This window comes from Zootoca vivipara, chromosome 3, assembly GCF_965207765.1.
Source record: "Zootoca vivipara chromosome 3, rZooViv2.hap1.1, whole genome shotgun sequence".
In the NCBI taxonomy this organism is placed as follows: Eukaryota; Metazoa; Chordata; class Lepidosauria; order Squamata; family Lacertidae; genus Zootoca; species Zootoca vivipara.
Window position 1 is genome coordinate 4,343,441 of NC_142586.1, and position 13,797 is coordinate 4,357,237.

The following is a 13,797-nucleotide window of genomic DNA, read 5'->3' on the forward strand; positions in this document are numbered from 1 at the left end:
TAGCCAGTTTAAGGGTTCAGACTTTTCATTGTGCATCTTCATTCCAAAAAGAGTGCAAAAGAGGGTTTTGATGACCAACAGTGACACAAAAGGCATGTGTTAATGCCCATGAGACAACTGTCATGCTGGGGGCAGGAAATCTGGGTTAAACAATGTAAAGACAGATCTCTCCTTTGGGAAGACAAAGATTTACAGGACCAGTCTGACAATATTTTATTCCATTATCAAGATGTAATTTCCTCTCCAAGATCCCATTCCCATTGTAACTTTAAGTTTATGAAAGACTTGTGTATTAGCATCTAACATTAAGCTATACATTTTTTAAATGAAACCTTTGCAATGCTGAACAGGGTGTAAAATAAAGGATTCAAAACAATAGCTTGGGCCTTAATAGGGATGTTAGTCATAAAGTAGGATATGTGATGGGATTGCACTCCAGGGACCTCTTGCCTGCTCTGTAGTTGAGGCCCACTTAGAGGCATAGGCTGAGTATAAAAGGTTGGCATGAAAAACAAGCACTGTTTTCCAAGGTGGAAGATACAGATATTTGTCTAAACAAAAAGGATGGTGACACAGTAGTAACAAAGGGGAGAGACTTGAAGAAAGTCTAGATCAAGGTGGGGAAACTCCATCCTGCGGCCCTACTTAGAGCTGACATGGGTCCCAATTTGGGCTGCAAATACTCACCTGACACTGTACGTCACCATGTGCGGGAAAGGAAGGGATGCAGCAGCCAAGGAACAACCAGGAGTCTTAGAATTATGTCATTTGATTGAGATCGATATTTTAGTCATGTTGGACTCAGGTGCTGTATCTTATTGCATTTGTACCTTTGTATATGATTCACTTTTTATAAATGTGTGTACGGTCGTACCTTGGTCGTGGAACGGAATTTGTTCTGGAAGTCTGTTTGACTTCCGAAAACGTTCAAAAACCAAAGTGAAGCTTCCGATTAGCTTCAGGAGCTTCCTGCACTCAGTCGGAAGCTGCGTCGGATGTTTGGCTTCCAAAGAATGTTAGCAAACTGGAACACTTCCTTCTAGGTTTGTGGCATTCAGGAGCCAAAACGTTCAAGTCACAAGGCGTTTGGGAACCAAGGTATGACTGTATATTGTTTAGAGAGATTTATCACTTAATTGTGTCACTTTAAATGTGGAATGTGATTATCACTGTTATCATCAGCCATCATAGGCTGCGTGTGGAACTTGCCTCCCAAAATTCACTGGAGGCACGGTTGGTCCCAATTTGTGGAAGTCTTTGCTTTGTTCTGGATAGGCGTAAGGGTGGTCTCCCAGTGTCACCAGTGGAATACCATTTCTGGAGGCATCTTTAGTCACTGTGATGACAAACAAAAACACAACTAGATAGGACACTGGGGGCAAAAGTTTAGTTTCTATCATTTGAACAGTAGAAAAAGATCCATTTGAGTCATGCACATACGTAGATAACATTAATTTAGAGCTATGTATGGCACTATAACCCCTTCATTGTTGTGGTGAAGAGGCTTGAATAACTCCAAGAAGCTATGAACTATGCCGTGCAGGGCCGTCCAAGACGGACAGGTCATAGCCAAGAGTTTAGACTAAATGTGATCCACCTGGGGAAGGAACTGGCAAACCACTCCAGTATTTTGCCAAGAAAACTCCATGGGCATAAAAAAGGAGAAGCTTTGAGAAGAAAGTGAGAGTTTCCAAGGCATGCTCTGGTTCATGGGGTCACGGAGAGTCAAACACGACTAAACAACAAATGCCACTATAAACCTAAAACCACTTTCTTAAATTTTAAATAGAAGCATCTGCAGTACCAGATTATGGTGAAATCTACACACATATACCGTAGAAAATGCTGTGAAAATGTTCTTTTAAAAAGTGTTTTGAAAAATCCATTGAATTTGGCATAGGTCACTGTTGCTATCTAGTGTCACTTTTGTATATTGCACTTTACAACACATTTATTTGCAGCTGTGTAGATGAGTCCACAGTCACTCTTGAAATGCTACAATTCTGACCCATGATGCCTGATGTCCTTCTTTAGGAGAGGGTCAGAGGGGGTGGGGGCAATGCAGTTGCTCTCGCGTGATCTCCTAGTGGCCTTTGATACCTTGGTGGCATTGGATCTGCAACCAATCAGGGCAATGAATAACAAGGAACTAGCAAAAAAGTGGCAGGTTTTCAGAAACCTTTCAGTAAACATTTCAGGCCCACCTTCTTGATCACAAAAATATTCAAGCCAAAGCATTTGCTGTATTTAATTAACCCCATTTTCACAGAGTATAAAGCACCTCACAGAAATGAAAACAAAATTTAAAATAACGTAAATAAACAAAAAACAATGTTAAAACAGCAACAGATTTTGAGAGCCTTGGAGGCAGGGAGCAAGGCTATAGATATGGGAAAAAATGATAATCATCTATACCAGGGGTAACTAACCAAGGGCTTGAAGGTGGCACTCAGTCCCCTAAGAGATGTTGTGACCCCTGAACCATCAACATTTCTCATTTGAAGATTGCTTTGTTCTAACAAGTGTTGACTGCTCCGATGGATCCACAGCAGTTACAATATGCTGTCAAATGGGTGTGCATGGGTGTTCACTTCCAACCCTGTTTAAAAATCACTAAAAAGTTGTAAACTTTTTTTTTTAATGCTCATTGTTCCCACATCTCCCATTGCAATACTGTGGTGCCAGAGGTTTTATATATATATAAACTGGGCGTGTGTTCATCTCCAATGTTCAATGGAACCGCTTGACTGATTGTGTTCAAATTTTGACACAAAGTCAAATGTGACTACAAGAGCAAGCCCATACCATTTTCAAAGACAGATGTCACACCTGTGCAACGCAAAACCCCGTGTTCAAAACCTCCCCACTCAGACGAAAGTGCATGCTAGGAAATAGAACGGAGAAGCAGCGTCTCCATTGGCTGCAGACAATTGGTGACATCACAAAATTCCACGGCAACCAACTGAAAACAGGCCTTTTGCAGCAACAAGGCCCAGCATTGCCCAGCCAACTGAATAGGCCGCAGCATCGCCCAGCTGGGAGAACTGACTAGGCTGCAGCATTGCCGAGCTAGGAAAACTGACTAGGCCGCACCATTGCCCAGCCAGGAAAACTGACTAGGCCGCACCATTGCCCAGCCGGGAAAACTGACTAGGCCGCACCATTGCCCAGCCGGGAAAACTGACTAGGCCGCACCATTGCCCAGCCGGGAAAACTGACTAGGCCGCACCATTGCCCAGCCGGTAAAACTGACTAGGTCGCACTATTGCCCAGCCGGGAAAACTGACTAGGTCGCACCATTGCCCAGCCAGGAGAACTGACTAGGCCGCAGGCAACAACAAACTAAATATGGGCCTTTTACAGAGCCATGCCTTTGGGTAGGATAAATGTGTCGGGGGGATTTTACAGAACACACGTGGGTAGGGGAGTCAGGGTTGGGACAGGGAAATTTTTTACAGAACACGCGTATTGGTGGAAATGATTGTGTGCAAAATGAAGGGGGACTCTGAAGGGAGACTCTGAAGGTCCATTTAACAGAAAAAGGTCCATTTAACACAAAAAGCCACAGCAACGCGTGGCAGGGCCAGCTAGTGTGTGTGTGTGTGTGTGTGTGTTTTACTTATGGTACACACACCCCACACCCACACCCCACACACTGTAATGCGTCAGCTTTGTGGCTTCCCAAGGAGCCCCAAAGTGGTACTATTTGAACTGTTTTATATTATCTATCTATATTTACAGAGCACTCTTGTGGGGCCCCGATGCAATTTGGTGATGCCAAAATGTTTTGTGACACCCCTCCCCTCATTCCTCCTTTTTAAAAATGGCAAATTTGGGGCACATACACTTTAACACCCCCCACTTCACTTTCAGCTGTGGCTCACAGAGACTTGACCTCAGTGCAGTTTTTGGCCTGAAAAAAGTTGAGTGACCTATACATTGAAAAATGAAAAGGAGACAAAACTCACATGTTGCTGGTTCCACCTTGGAAAATGTGTATGAAAACATGAAAACTGAACCTCATAGTTTTGGTAGCCCAAAACTTTTAAGATATTAAGATAAAGAATTAAAAGTTTTCTGTGGTGTTACCATGTTTCTTCTTTCCAAAGCACATTTCCAGTGTCCTTTCAGATGTTGTGGTTTTGGTTCTGAGGTGTACACCCTCAAAGAAACATTTTTTCCCCGTGTAATAAGTGTGACCAAAGGAACTTGGATAAAATGTCCATTCTGTGTCTGAATTCTCATTATCTCCTAAAAAAGAGAGAGAAATTGTAAGAATGGCCGAGCTTTCTTTTCTTTTTATCTATTTACAGTAATATGAAAAATAAAGAATAATTCAACAACATTTCAAATTTAACATTCAGTCATTCAGCCTACGACTTCCCATCCATCCCTCCATGGTTCCCCCAAAATTCCAACTCCTGCTGCATATTATAATTATTCGAAGTCTTCACTTCTTCCCCAAAAATCCCTTCACCATACAGTTGTACCTTGGATCTCAAACACCTTGGCTTCCGAACAAATCGGCTCCCAAACGGTCAAAACCCGGAAGTGAGTGTTCTGATTTTCGAAAGATTTTTGGAAGCCAAACATCCAGTGTGGCTTCTGTGGCTTCCAATTGGCTGCAGGATGCTCCTACAGCCAATCAGAAGCTGCACCTTGGTTTTCAAATGGTTCCAGGAGTCAAATGAACTCCCGGAACGCATTCTGTTCGAGAACCAAGGTAGGGCTGTTCTTTGCACTGCTGTCCTTTCTCAAATCCTACTTGCGTTTTATCATGTTTTCATGGAGTTTTTAAGGAATCTTATCTCAAATGTATACATGCTTGCCATGAGGTAGAGCAGTGTTTCTCAACCTTTTTTGGGCCAAGGCACACTTGTTCCATGAAAAAAATCACGAGGCACACCACCATTAAAAAAGTTAAAAAAATTAACTCTGTGCCGCCCTATATTGACTATATAATTATGACTGTAAGAAACACTTGCCAATTGCTGTGTTGGTTGCAATCTCCTGTAATAAGGCTTCACAAGCCGCTGATTTCTCTGCCAGCACAATCCTTTGCTCAGCAAGTTTCAGGTTGAGCTCATCCAGCCAGCTTCTTTAAGTTTGTCTAAAACCACCCTCCCGTGGTGGTGGCTGTTGAGAGCTGCGCTTGCCCCGCGTCGTGACCCGGCCGGCTTCCTTTCCGGCGGGTCAGTGCTGCATATTGGCGGCCGCCAGGCACGTGACAATGCAAATTGCCCTTCTCGTCGCCGCACGTCGCGGCACACCAGCCAGCGTCTCGCGGCACACTAGTGTGCCGCGGAACAGCGGTTGAGAAACGCTGAGGTAGAGGACATCACATACTCTACACAATGCCCAGAGGGAAATTGGCTTCCAGGTCGATTCGCACAGGAAGTGCCTGTTGAACCCCTAGCAGATAATCTCCCAAACATCTTTAGCCACTTTACATGTCCACCACATGTGGGAAAATAAACCTTCTTTACATTTCCAACAGACATTTGATGCTGATTTATACATCTTTGCCAATTAATATGGTGTTAGGTACCACCTGTATATCATTTTCAGGAAGGTGGGCAAACCATACTAAGACTATGGTTTCTTCCTGGACTTGCTCCAGGGCATGGGAATTGGGGCCACAGTCTTATAGGACCAAGTCACCTCTCAGCAGCTATTTAATACCTTTATGAAGCTGCTGGGAGCTGTTATTAGAAGTTTGGGGGCAAGGTGCCATCAGTTTGCTGATGACCATCCGCTCTATTTCTCCACCACACCTGAATCAGGAGAGACCATGCACTCCCTGGACACAGAGGTGAAATGGGTGAGACAAAACCAGCTGAGCTTGAATCCTGGCAAGACAGAGACACAATGGTTGAGTAGCTCCCATGTCTGAGAAACTGGTCAGTTGGGGCTGCAGGGTTGCAGTTTGGGGGTGCTTCTAGCACCAGCTCTGTCCCTAGAGACTCAGGCAGCCTCGTTGGCTAGAAGAGCTTTTTATCAGCTGCAACTGGTTGGGCAGCTGTGGCCCTTCCTGGACCCGGAAAGTCTTACTGCAGTACTTCATGCATTGGTGATTTCAAGACTGGATTCCTGCAGTGCGCTGCATGTTGGGCTCCCCTTGCACCTGAGCCAGAAGCTGCGTTGATTGGCGGAATTGGCACTAAAACAGGTGCCAGGTGACACCTGTTCTGCATTTGTAAGAACTCAGTCATTTCATATGGCAGCAGCTCCACTCTGGAACTCCCTGCCTGTTGAGGGAGTTTGCTGTACAGGACTCATTTTGGCTCTTGCTAAAAACATCATTGTTTAGACAAGCCAACCCAGATGCTTAGAAAGTTGAGGTAGCTTTCATTTGTTTTAGCATTTTAACTTGTATGGCTTTTAAGCCCAAATCCAATTTGTCATGACCGGTGGCTAGTACAAGAAAGTTATTTGGATTTGGCTTTAAGTATAGTTGTGATTTTTTTCCTCGATTTTATTGTCTGAACAAAGAAACACTTTGAGGTTTCTTACAATCAAGCGGTGTATACATTTTCTGAAACAAATAAGATGTAGGCTAGGAATGATTTCTCTGGGAGGTGGAGACCTGCAATTGAGGACCCCGAATCATCAGCAATTTCCCACACAGGCCACCTCGACACACGCCAACATTGTAATGCTGCCCCCAAGAGGTCATGTCGCCTCCTTTGTTTTGGCTTCCACAAGATGCTGGAGGAAGCCGGTGACAAATGTATTTGCCATTCCAGCCTGCTAGGAATGCAGTCAGGGCCCCTGTAATGCCACAGCCCTGGAGCAGCCCTGGAGGGGAGTCTCACGGTGCCAACTGGGAGTCATTTCCATGTGAGCCGCTTGGACCTTTGTGCACATTGGGGTGGCTTCATGTCTGGAGACCTTGGCAGAGACCTCCATGCAAACTGCCAGAATTTCCTGGGACTATTTCTTCAGCGTTACTCACGAGAGGACTTCTTCTGCAGTTGGACCTCCGCAAATCGGTCGCTTTCTTTCACCAGATTTGTTTCAGCTGAAGGTTCACTGGAATGCTTAAGAGAGGCTGAAGAGGAATTTTGAGAAGGATCATGCCTGACAAAAACAAAATGGAAGAAAAGGATCACTTACTTATTAGTCATCAGAATAAACCAATACTGGCTGAATATTTATGCATCTGGAACCTACCCAGAAGGATCTGCTTCTTGGGAGGGCTTACAGGATACATCTGGATTTTCTTGACTGCCATCGTGCTGGAGGGATGTTAATATTGCGTCTTGTTTCTGGGGCTCAGTGGAATTTCTTGTTGTGTTGCTTAGTTCTGGAAGGCAAGCAGCAATAAGTAAACTTCCTCTGAAGTCAGCTGAAGATGCCTAGACACATGGCAAATAAATAAAAAACACTTCTGACTTTGCAGGATCCTGGTATTATACTTGCAGGAAGAAAACACCCTTTTGTGGAAACATACAAGACTACAACTCTTTTGCCCTGCCTTGACCAATTGCAGAACCACAGTTGTACTTCATGTTAAAAGGCTGCATGTTTCCCGTTACATGGAGGCAGCGAAAGGTAAAGGTAAAGGGACCGCTGACCGTTAGGTCCAGTTGCAAATGACTCTGGGGTTGCGGTGCTCATCTCGCTTTACTGGCCGAGGGAGCAGGCATTTGTCCACAGACAGTTTTTCCGGGTCATTTGGCTAGCATGACTAAGCCGCTTCTGGCAAAACCAGAGCAGCACACAGAAATGCCATTTACCTTCTTGTTGCAGCGGTACCTGTTTATCTACTTGCACTTTTGACGTGCTTTTGAACTGCTAGGTGGGCAGGAGCTGGGACCGAGTAACGGGAGCTCACCCCATCACGGGGATTTTAACCACCAACCTTCTGATCAGCAAGCTCAGTGGTTTAGACCACAGTGCCAACCGCGTCTTTACTTACTTACTGGCAGCTAAAACATATAAAAACATATAAAATATATTAGTTAAAAAGTAATTAAACTACAATAAAATTAAAATGATTTCAAAACAAGCCTATAAAAATACAGAGAGTAACAACCAGGGCAGTCTCTAGCAGGTTGTGTGCCCTGGTGCTGAGGGGCGGAGATCGCTCTGGCGCCCCCGCCCTTGCAGGGTGCAGCATGGTTTCCTACCGGCCCGGCACCCTAGCGCACTGCGCCACCGGGGGTCTACCTAGAGCCGGCCCTGGTAACAACTGCACAGCACAGTTCAAAGCCTTTTCCTTCAAATCAGTTGGTTCCCCAAAGCCTGTCAAAATGAAACTGTCTTCCCCTGCAGGTGGAAGAACCATGAGGAAGGAGCCGGTTTGGCCTCCAAAGTCTGGGAACTGCTGCCAAAAAGGCCCTCAGGTGAAGCCCTCCCCCCCTCTGTGCCTCTACATGAGGTTCCTCTGGAATTGGGGTCCAAGGGTGGTGTGGCCTTGACACTCCTTTGTTTTGATTGGTTCATGACACACTCTGATTTCTTTTAATTGCACAAGAGACTTGTGTCCCTTAGCATCCAGCAAATTTTATTTGCCCTGTGTGACATACCCTCCAACATTTCTGCGATGAAAATAAGGACGTCCCATTCCATAATGATAATTTTACTATTTATACCCCACACATCTTACTGGATTGCTCCAGCAATTCAGGGCAGCTTCCAACATATATAAAAACATAATAAAACATTAAACATTAAAAACCTTCCCTAAACTGGATTGCCTTCAGACGGCTCGGGGTTCAGATAACTCAACATTTTTCCAGTGAAAATTAGGACAGCCTAAGGGAAAGTGGGGCATTCCGGGATCAAATCAGAAACTGAGATGGCTTCTCTAAATCAGGGACATTCCTGGAAAATGGGGACACTTGGAGGGTCTGCTGTGACCCCCACCTTTTCAGAATGCAGTGGAAACTCGGTTTATGAACACCTCGGTTTATGAATTTTCAGTTTACGAATGCTGCAGACCCGTCTGGAACAGATTAATTCACTTTCCATTACTTTCAACGGGAAAGTTCGCTTCAGTTTATGAACGCTTCAGTTTATGAACAGACTTCTGGAACCAATTGTGTTCATCAACCGAGGTACCACTGTATCTCCTTGTGCTAGAGATTGGCAAACCCTCGCTCAACAACCAAGCAAACAAAACAATAAACAATAAAACCAAAAACAATAAAAGTTACACACACATCAAAATTACAAGCAGAGCAGCAGCGGCAATGTTCCAGGCCTCCTAGGAGCCTTAAAAGCTGTGGTGGAGTGTGGGGCCCACACACACCCCAGGCCCAAGGTGGAAAGTGGGCTTCGGGGGGAGCAGTCCTTCCAGTACTCACAGGCAGAGCAGCAGCAGATGGCACAAACACATGGGAATATGTCTCGTCCCAAGTCAGAGCATTCCACACTTGAATTCACTTGTTAAATGCAGCAGTGCAGCAATTCAACATTAAGCCACGGAAGGCACAGGAACACAGGAAGCTGCCTTGCACTGAATTAGACCAGGGTTGTCTGCACTGACTGCCATTGGCTCTCTAGGGTTCCAGGCAGGAGTAATTCCCAGCCTTTCCTGGCAATGCTGGGTTCAAACCTGGGACTTTCTACACAAAGCATGAGCTCTGCTGCTGAGTTATGGTTCCCCCCAAGTCCTAATGGCAGGCAACAAAATCATTCTGATTCAAGCCTTCCTAGTTTCATTTTGCCCTATTAGAAGCAACACATATCTACCTATTTGCAATTTCTGAACAGTGGTCTCCTAACCCATTTTACTAATCTCATAGTCCTCAGAAGGCTCTGAGCTTCCTTTGGGCTTCATTGTGGCGCCCATGTGGTTGGCATTCAAAATTTAGCTTGAGACCAAGAAACAATGCATTACCAGCAGCCCTCCCCATGCTTGTTCTGCTGGGCACTCATTGGATTCTAAGCTGCAAGGGCCCAGGGGGCTTTGCAACAGGGAGTTTCAGTACAAACCCCCACCTGCCCCCACCATCCTGTTGTCCCTGGGTGCCAAGGAAACAGAAGCAAACAAAAGAAGGGAATTCCGCTGAGATTGTCTGCTCCCTACTTGGATTTCTCAAGGACTGTTCTCATTCAACATGGTCAGGTTCATGACCTTGTTCCTTCAAACACCCTGCAAAATAGACATCCTGTAACTAGATGCAAAATTTACAAAAACCATTCATCAAAATATATAAACAAATCCAAACTTATGATTTTAGCATAACCTACAGTGGTACCTCTACTTATGAATAACTCTACTTATGAATGTTTCTACTTACGAATGGAGCTCCGTCCGCCATCTTGGATGCGGTTTAGATAGGATTTTTTCTACTTACGAATTTTTTCTCCCAATGCATTCCTATGGGATTCGACTTAAAAAAATTTTCTACTTACAAATGTGTGTTTGGAACGCATTAAATTCATAAGTAGAGGTACCACTGTATATCCATACACAAACCTATGGCCACCACAGTCCTGAGATAAAGTCCTGAGGAGTCTGTGCTACTAGGAGAAGGCTGCTCTGACCTGTTTTTGTGCAATGAACCAATCAGTGGCCCTCCTGGTGCCCCCTACGCCCAGAAGCTGAAATGGGGATGGGTCCCTGAGGGAAACGTGTCTAAGGGCATAGAAGTTATGGAAGCGTTTGACCCAGCAGATCAGGCCAAGGGGGTGAAGGACCTGGGAGCTGACATGGCATCTCTCCAACCTCCAGGAGAAGCCCTGCACCCAGCGAGGTATCCTGTCAATGGTCAGTGGCTCATTCGGCCCCTCGGGGCCCGCATCTCCTGCGACTCTTCAGGGGAGAAGGCACCTCTCAAGAAGGCTTTCCTTGGGAACTAGGGATCGGGATGAGCCTCTTCCTCCTGACCAGAGGCAGGAATGGAAGAGAAGCGCCCTTGAGAGCCTGCAGGTGGTGCACATTCTGCATACTGGTGTGCCCACGCCTCCTGTTGCCGCTTCCCGCAAAGAACTACACGTGTTTTCAGTTGCATCGACTAAAGCAATAGCAGCCGTGGGGTTTCTAAGGGCACACGGGTTTTGTCTTGGGAAAAGCCAAGCCGGCCCTTTAAGAAAGGATTGTGCCTTCCCCCCTTTTATACCCCAAGTCAGGTTGAGAAACGTAGGCACAGTCATAGTCTACTTTCTATTTCTATTAGCGGAAGAAGCCTCCCTCCCTGCTTGGTTTCAGTCTAGTAGTGCTTGCATAAGCAGGAAGAGGGGCGAACTCGCTCGTTCTTGCAGAGCTCCACAAGGAGCTTCATAAAAAGCTTCCAACCACTTTCATTCAGAGCCAAAGAGCAGCCTATTGGAATGTGTTATGTATTGGTGTATATAGTTTTCCCTCAGGTTCTTGGCAGGTGTTTTAGGAGGGAACTTTTGGGGGGATCTTTGAATTATGTTTTGTTACATTCTTTGAGCCAGCCTCTCCAAAAGCAGGCCAGGTCAGCATTCTGTTCAGTTCTGTTCCAGCCTCCAAATAAAGAGCAGCTCATGATGAATCACTGTGTCGTCGACTCAATATTTAATAGAATGTGAGTAAATGTTGCTACATGTGTCTTGATTCTCTTCAATAAATCTATGTATGAGAACTTCGTGAAGGTTTGTTGAATGCTATCCAGATTGAGAGAGAAGCCTCAGGACATAATAGATGCCTTACCTTCTAGCATCCAATCAGTGATATAACTTGCAGGTCACATCACAGCAATTCATCATTAGGCAAGTAAGTGCATATAGGGATGTACTAAAACAGTGATTCATCCCAGAGTTTGTGGAATTTTCGTCCCCTCTCCAAATTTTAAATTATGATCAGGCCAGAAAAAATAAAAAGAGAATAGATTCAAAAGGAATTGTTTAGGTGTGATTCCTGCATTACAGGGGGTTGGACTAAATGACCCTCAGGGTGCCTCTAGTATTCTCTGATTCTGTGATTCTAAGTTGGCCCACTAGCAAAAGCCAATGCAATGGAGCTTTTCCCTCAGGGTCCCCCCAGTTCTGCCCCCCCCCAATAAAACACTGCAGAATCAGAAGAACCATGCAGGAGAAATGCTGGTGAGTGACGGAGAGAAGGCGGAATTGCGCAGCACCTACTTTGCAATTCTTCATCTGGCAAGCAGAAATGCTTGTGCTGGCTGAACAATCCTCATAGTGCAATGTTGAATTCCACCCTTAATTTTCAGTTCTAGCAAATTGTTCTTTGCCATTCCTCTTGGATATATTTGCGCAGTTGCAACTTACCCCACCCCATTTGCCTTGTTGCACATTGAGAGTCTTGGCCACCACACGGGGGTTCCTTTGCACCCATCAAGTATTTCAGTCATGTTGAGAATTTTCCAACCCTCTTTGGAGGATGTTCCTTTGCTTGCTTTTCTCAAAAGGTACTGAGCCATTTCCCCTTCTCACTGTAACTCAGCCCTATTTGCAAATGGGTGATAGTCTAGTGTAACCATTTATTAATTTGGGGGAGTTCTCAGGGTGCTGTGCCCAAAGCAAGGCCTGGATGTTCAGGGCTCTAATGCCTCTCCCTTTCCTGCTCAATCTGCATCTACAGTACGTCAGCCAGTTCAACTGAGGTGCAAAGCTTTTAAGATTATGCAACTGAATTATTTCAGGTTAATTTGGCTGCGGTTCAGGCTGCAAGTAACAAGAGCTGTCAGCCTTAAGTAGGTCGATTTGTTTATTTAAGCCAATTCATTTTTGGCATTTTACAACTGATGGCTAAAACAACAAAAATGTACCGAGTGCTACACACACACACACACCCTCAACATAACTATGTACTGAACAAACCTGGAGTAAGTTTAAGTCTTAGTACTTTGGCTTACTTATAAATCACTCTTCATAAAATGTGGTATTTTCATAATCACGACTACAGATAAGCCATACCAGGCATATTACAGTTCCGCTAATGGTTGGATTCATCTAAATGTGACGAATCCCACTCATGTCTTTCCTCTTAGAATAAAAGTTAATCATAATACACCAAATGTGCGGACAGTGAGCAACAGTGACCTGACTAAAAAATTATGTAACTGTCCCAAAAACTAAATGAGAAATGGCTTTGTGACTCCTCCGCCAATCTTCCTGCCACCTTGCCTGCCCGCCACTGCCATTTTCACAATTTCACAGGGCATTGACTGGCAGAACCATTCTGAGTCAAAAGAAACACTATCATTCTCTGATTTCTTTCATTCCCCAGAGGGGACAATGCATTCTTGGACAGAGCTTTCCAAACCACCTGCTGCCACTGGCAAGACTCTTGAGAAGAGGCAGAGCTTCTGTTTAATACTGTTTATTAATTTTCAATTATTAAAGTCCAATATAAACCACATTTTATCAATGTCAAATTACAACTCAGATTCAAATATATATATCAATTATAAAGCCAATTATACATTTTGTGACTTTCCGCTTGCTAGATTTCTAGGTGAAATGATTTTATTTCATCCTGCTTCCAAGTTTTGATTCTCCTTCTTCTTCTCTTCTTTGGCGATCACTCGTAGCCGAGTAAGATTGTCTTCCATAAACACGGTTTTAACAATTCTGGATCCACATGTCCTTCCACACTGGTTTCCAGGCGGGAATTGATCACGGTGTGGATTTGCCAAGCGTGCCTTCCTCTTAGACATTTCTCCCTTGCGTCCTGAGATTGAGTGTCTTCAAAGCCCATGACACCTTTGGTAAAGGCTGTTCTCCAACTGGAGCGCTTGCAGGCCAGTGTTTCCCAGTTGTCAGTGTATATGCTACATTTTTAAAGATTTGTCTTGAGACAGTCTTTAAACCTTTTTTTGACCACCAGCATTACACTTTCCATTTTTTAGTTCGGAA

General features: G+C 44.7%; 1 protein-coding gene across 3 annotated transcripts in view; it reads right to left on the minus strand.

Moving 5' to 3' along the window:
* EVA1A (eva-1 homolog A, regulator of programmed cell death) overlaps positions 1–13,797 on the minus strand; it is a 57,653-nt gene that overhangs the window by 8,521 nt on the left and 35,335 nt on the right. For 2 of the 3 annotated variants that reach the window (XM_035110345.3, XM_088665517.1), the window contains exons 3-6: positions 7,174–7,306; positions 6,956–7,080; positions 4,090–4,251; positions 1,210–1,336 (exon numbers count right to left, since the gene is read on the minus strand). In XM_035110345.3, the coding sequence (XP_034966236.1) occupies positions 1,210–1,336; positions 4,090–4,251; positions 6,956–7,080; positions 7,174–7,306 (547 nt within the window). Of the gene's footprint in view, positions 1–687; positions 1,337–4,089; positions 4,252–6,955; positions 7,081–7,173; positions 7,307–13,797 lie in introns of all 3 variants that reach the window. The other variant, XR_015948818.1, reaches the window with a different exon arrangement.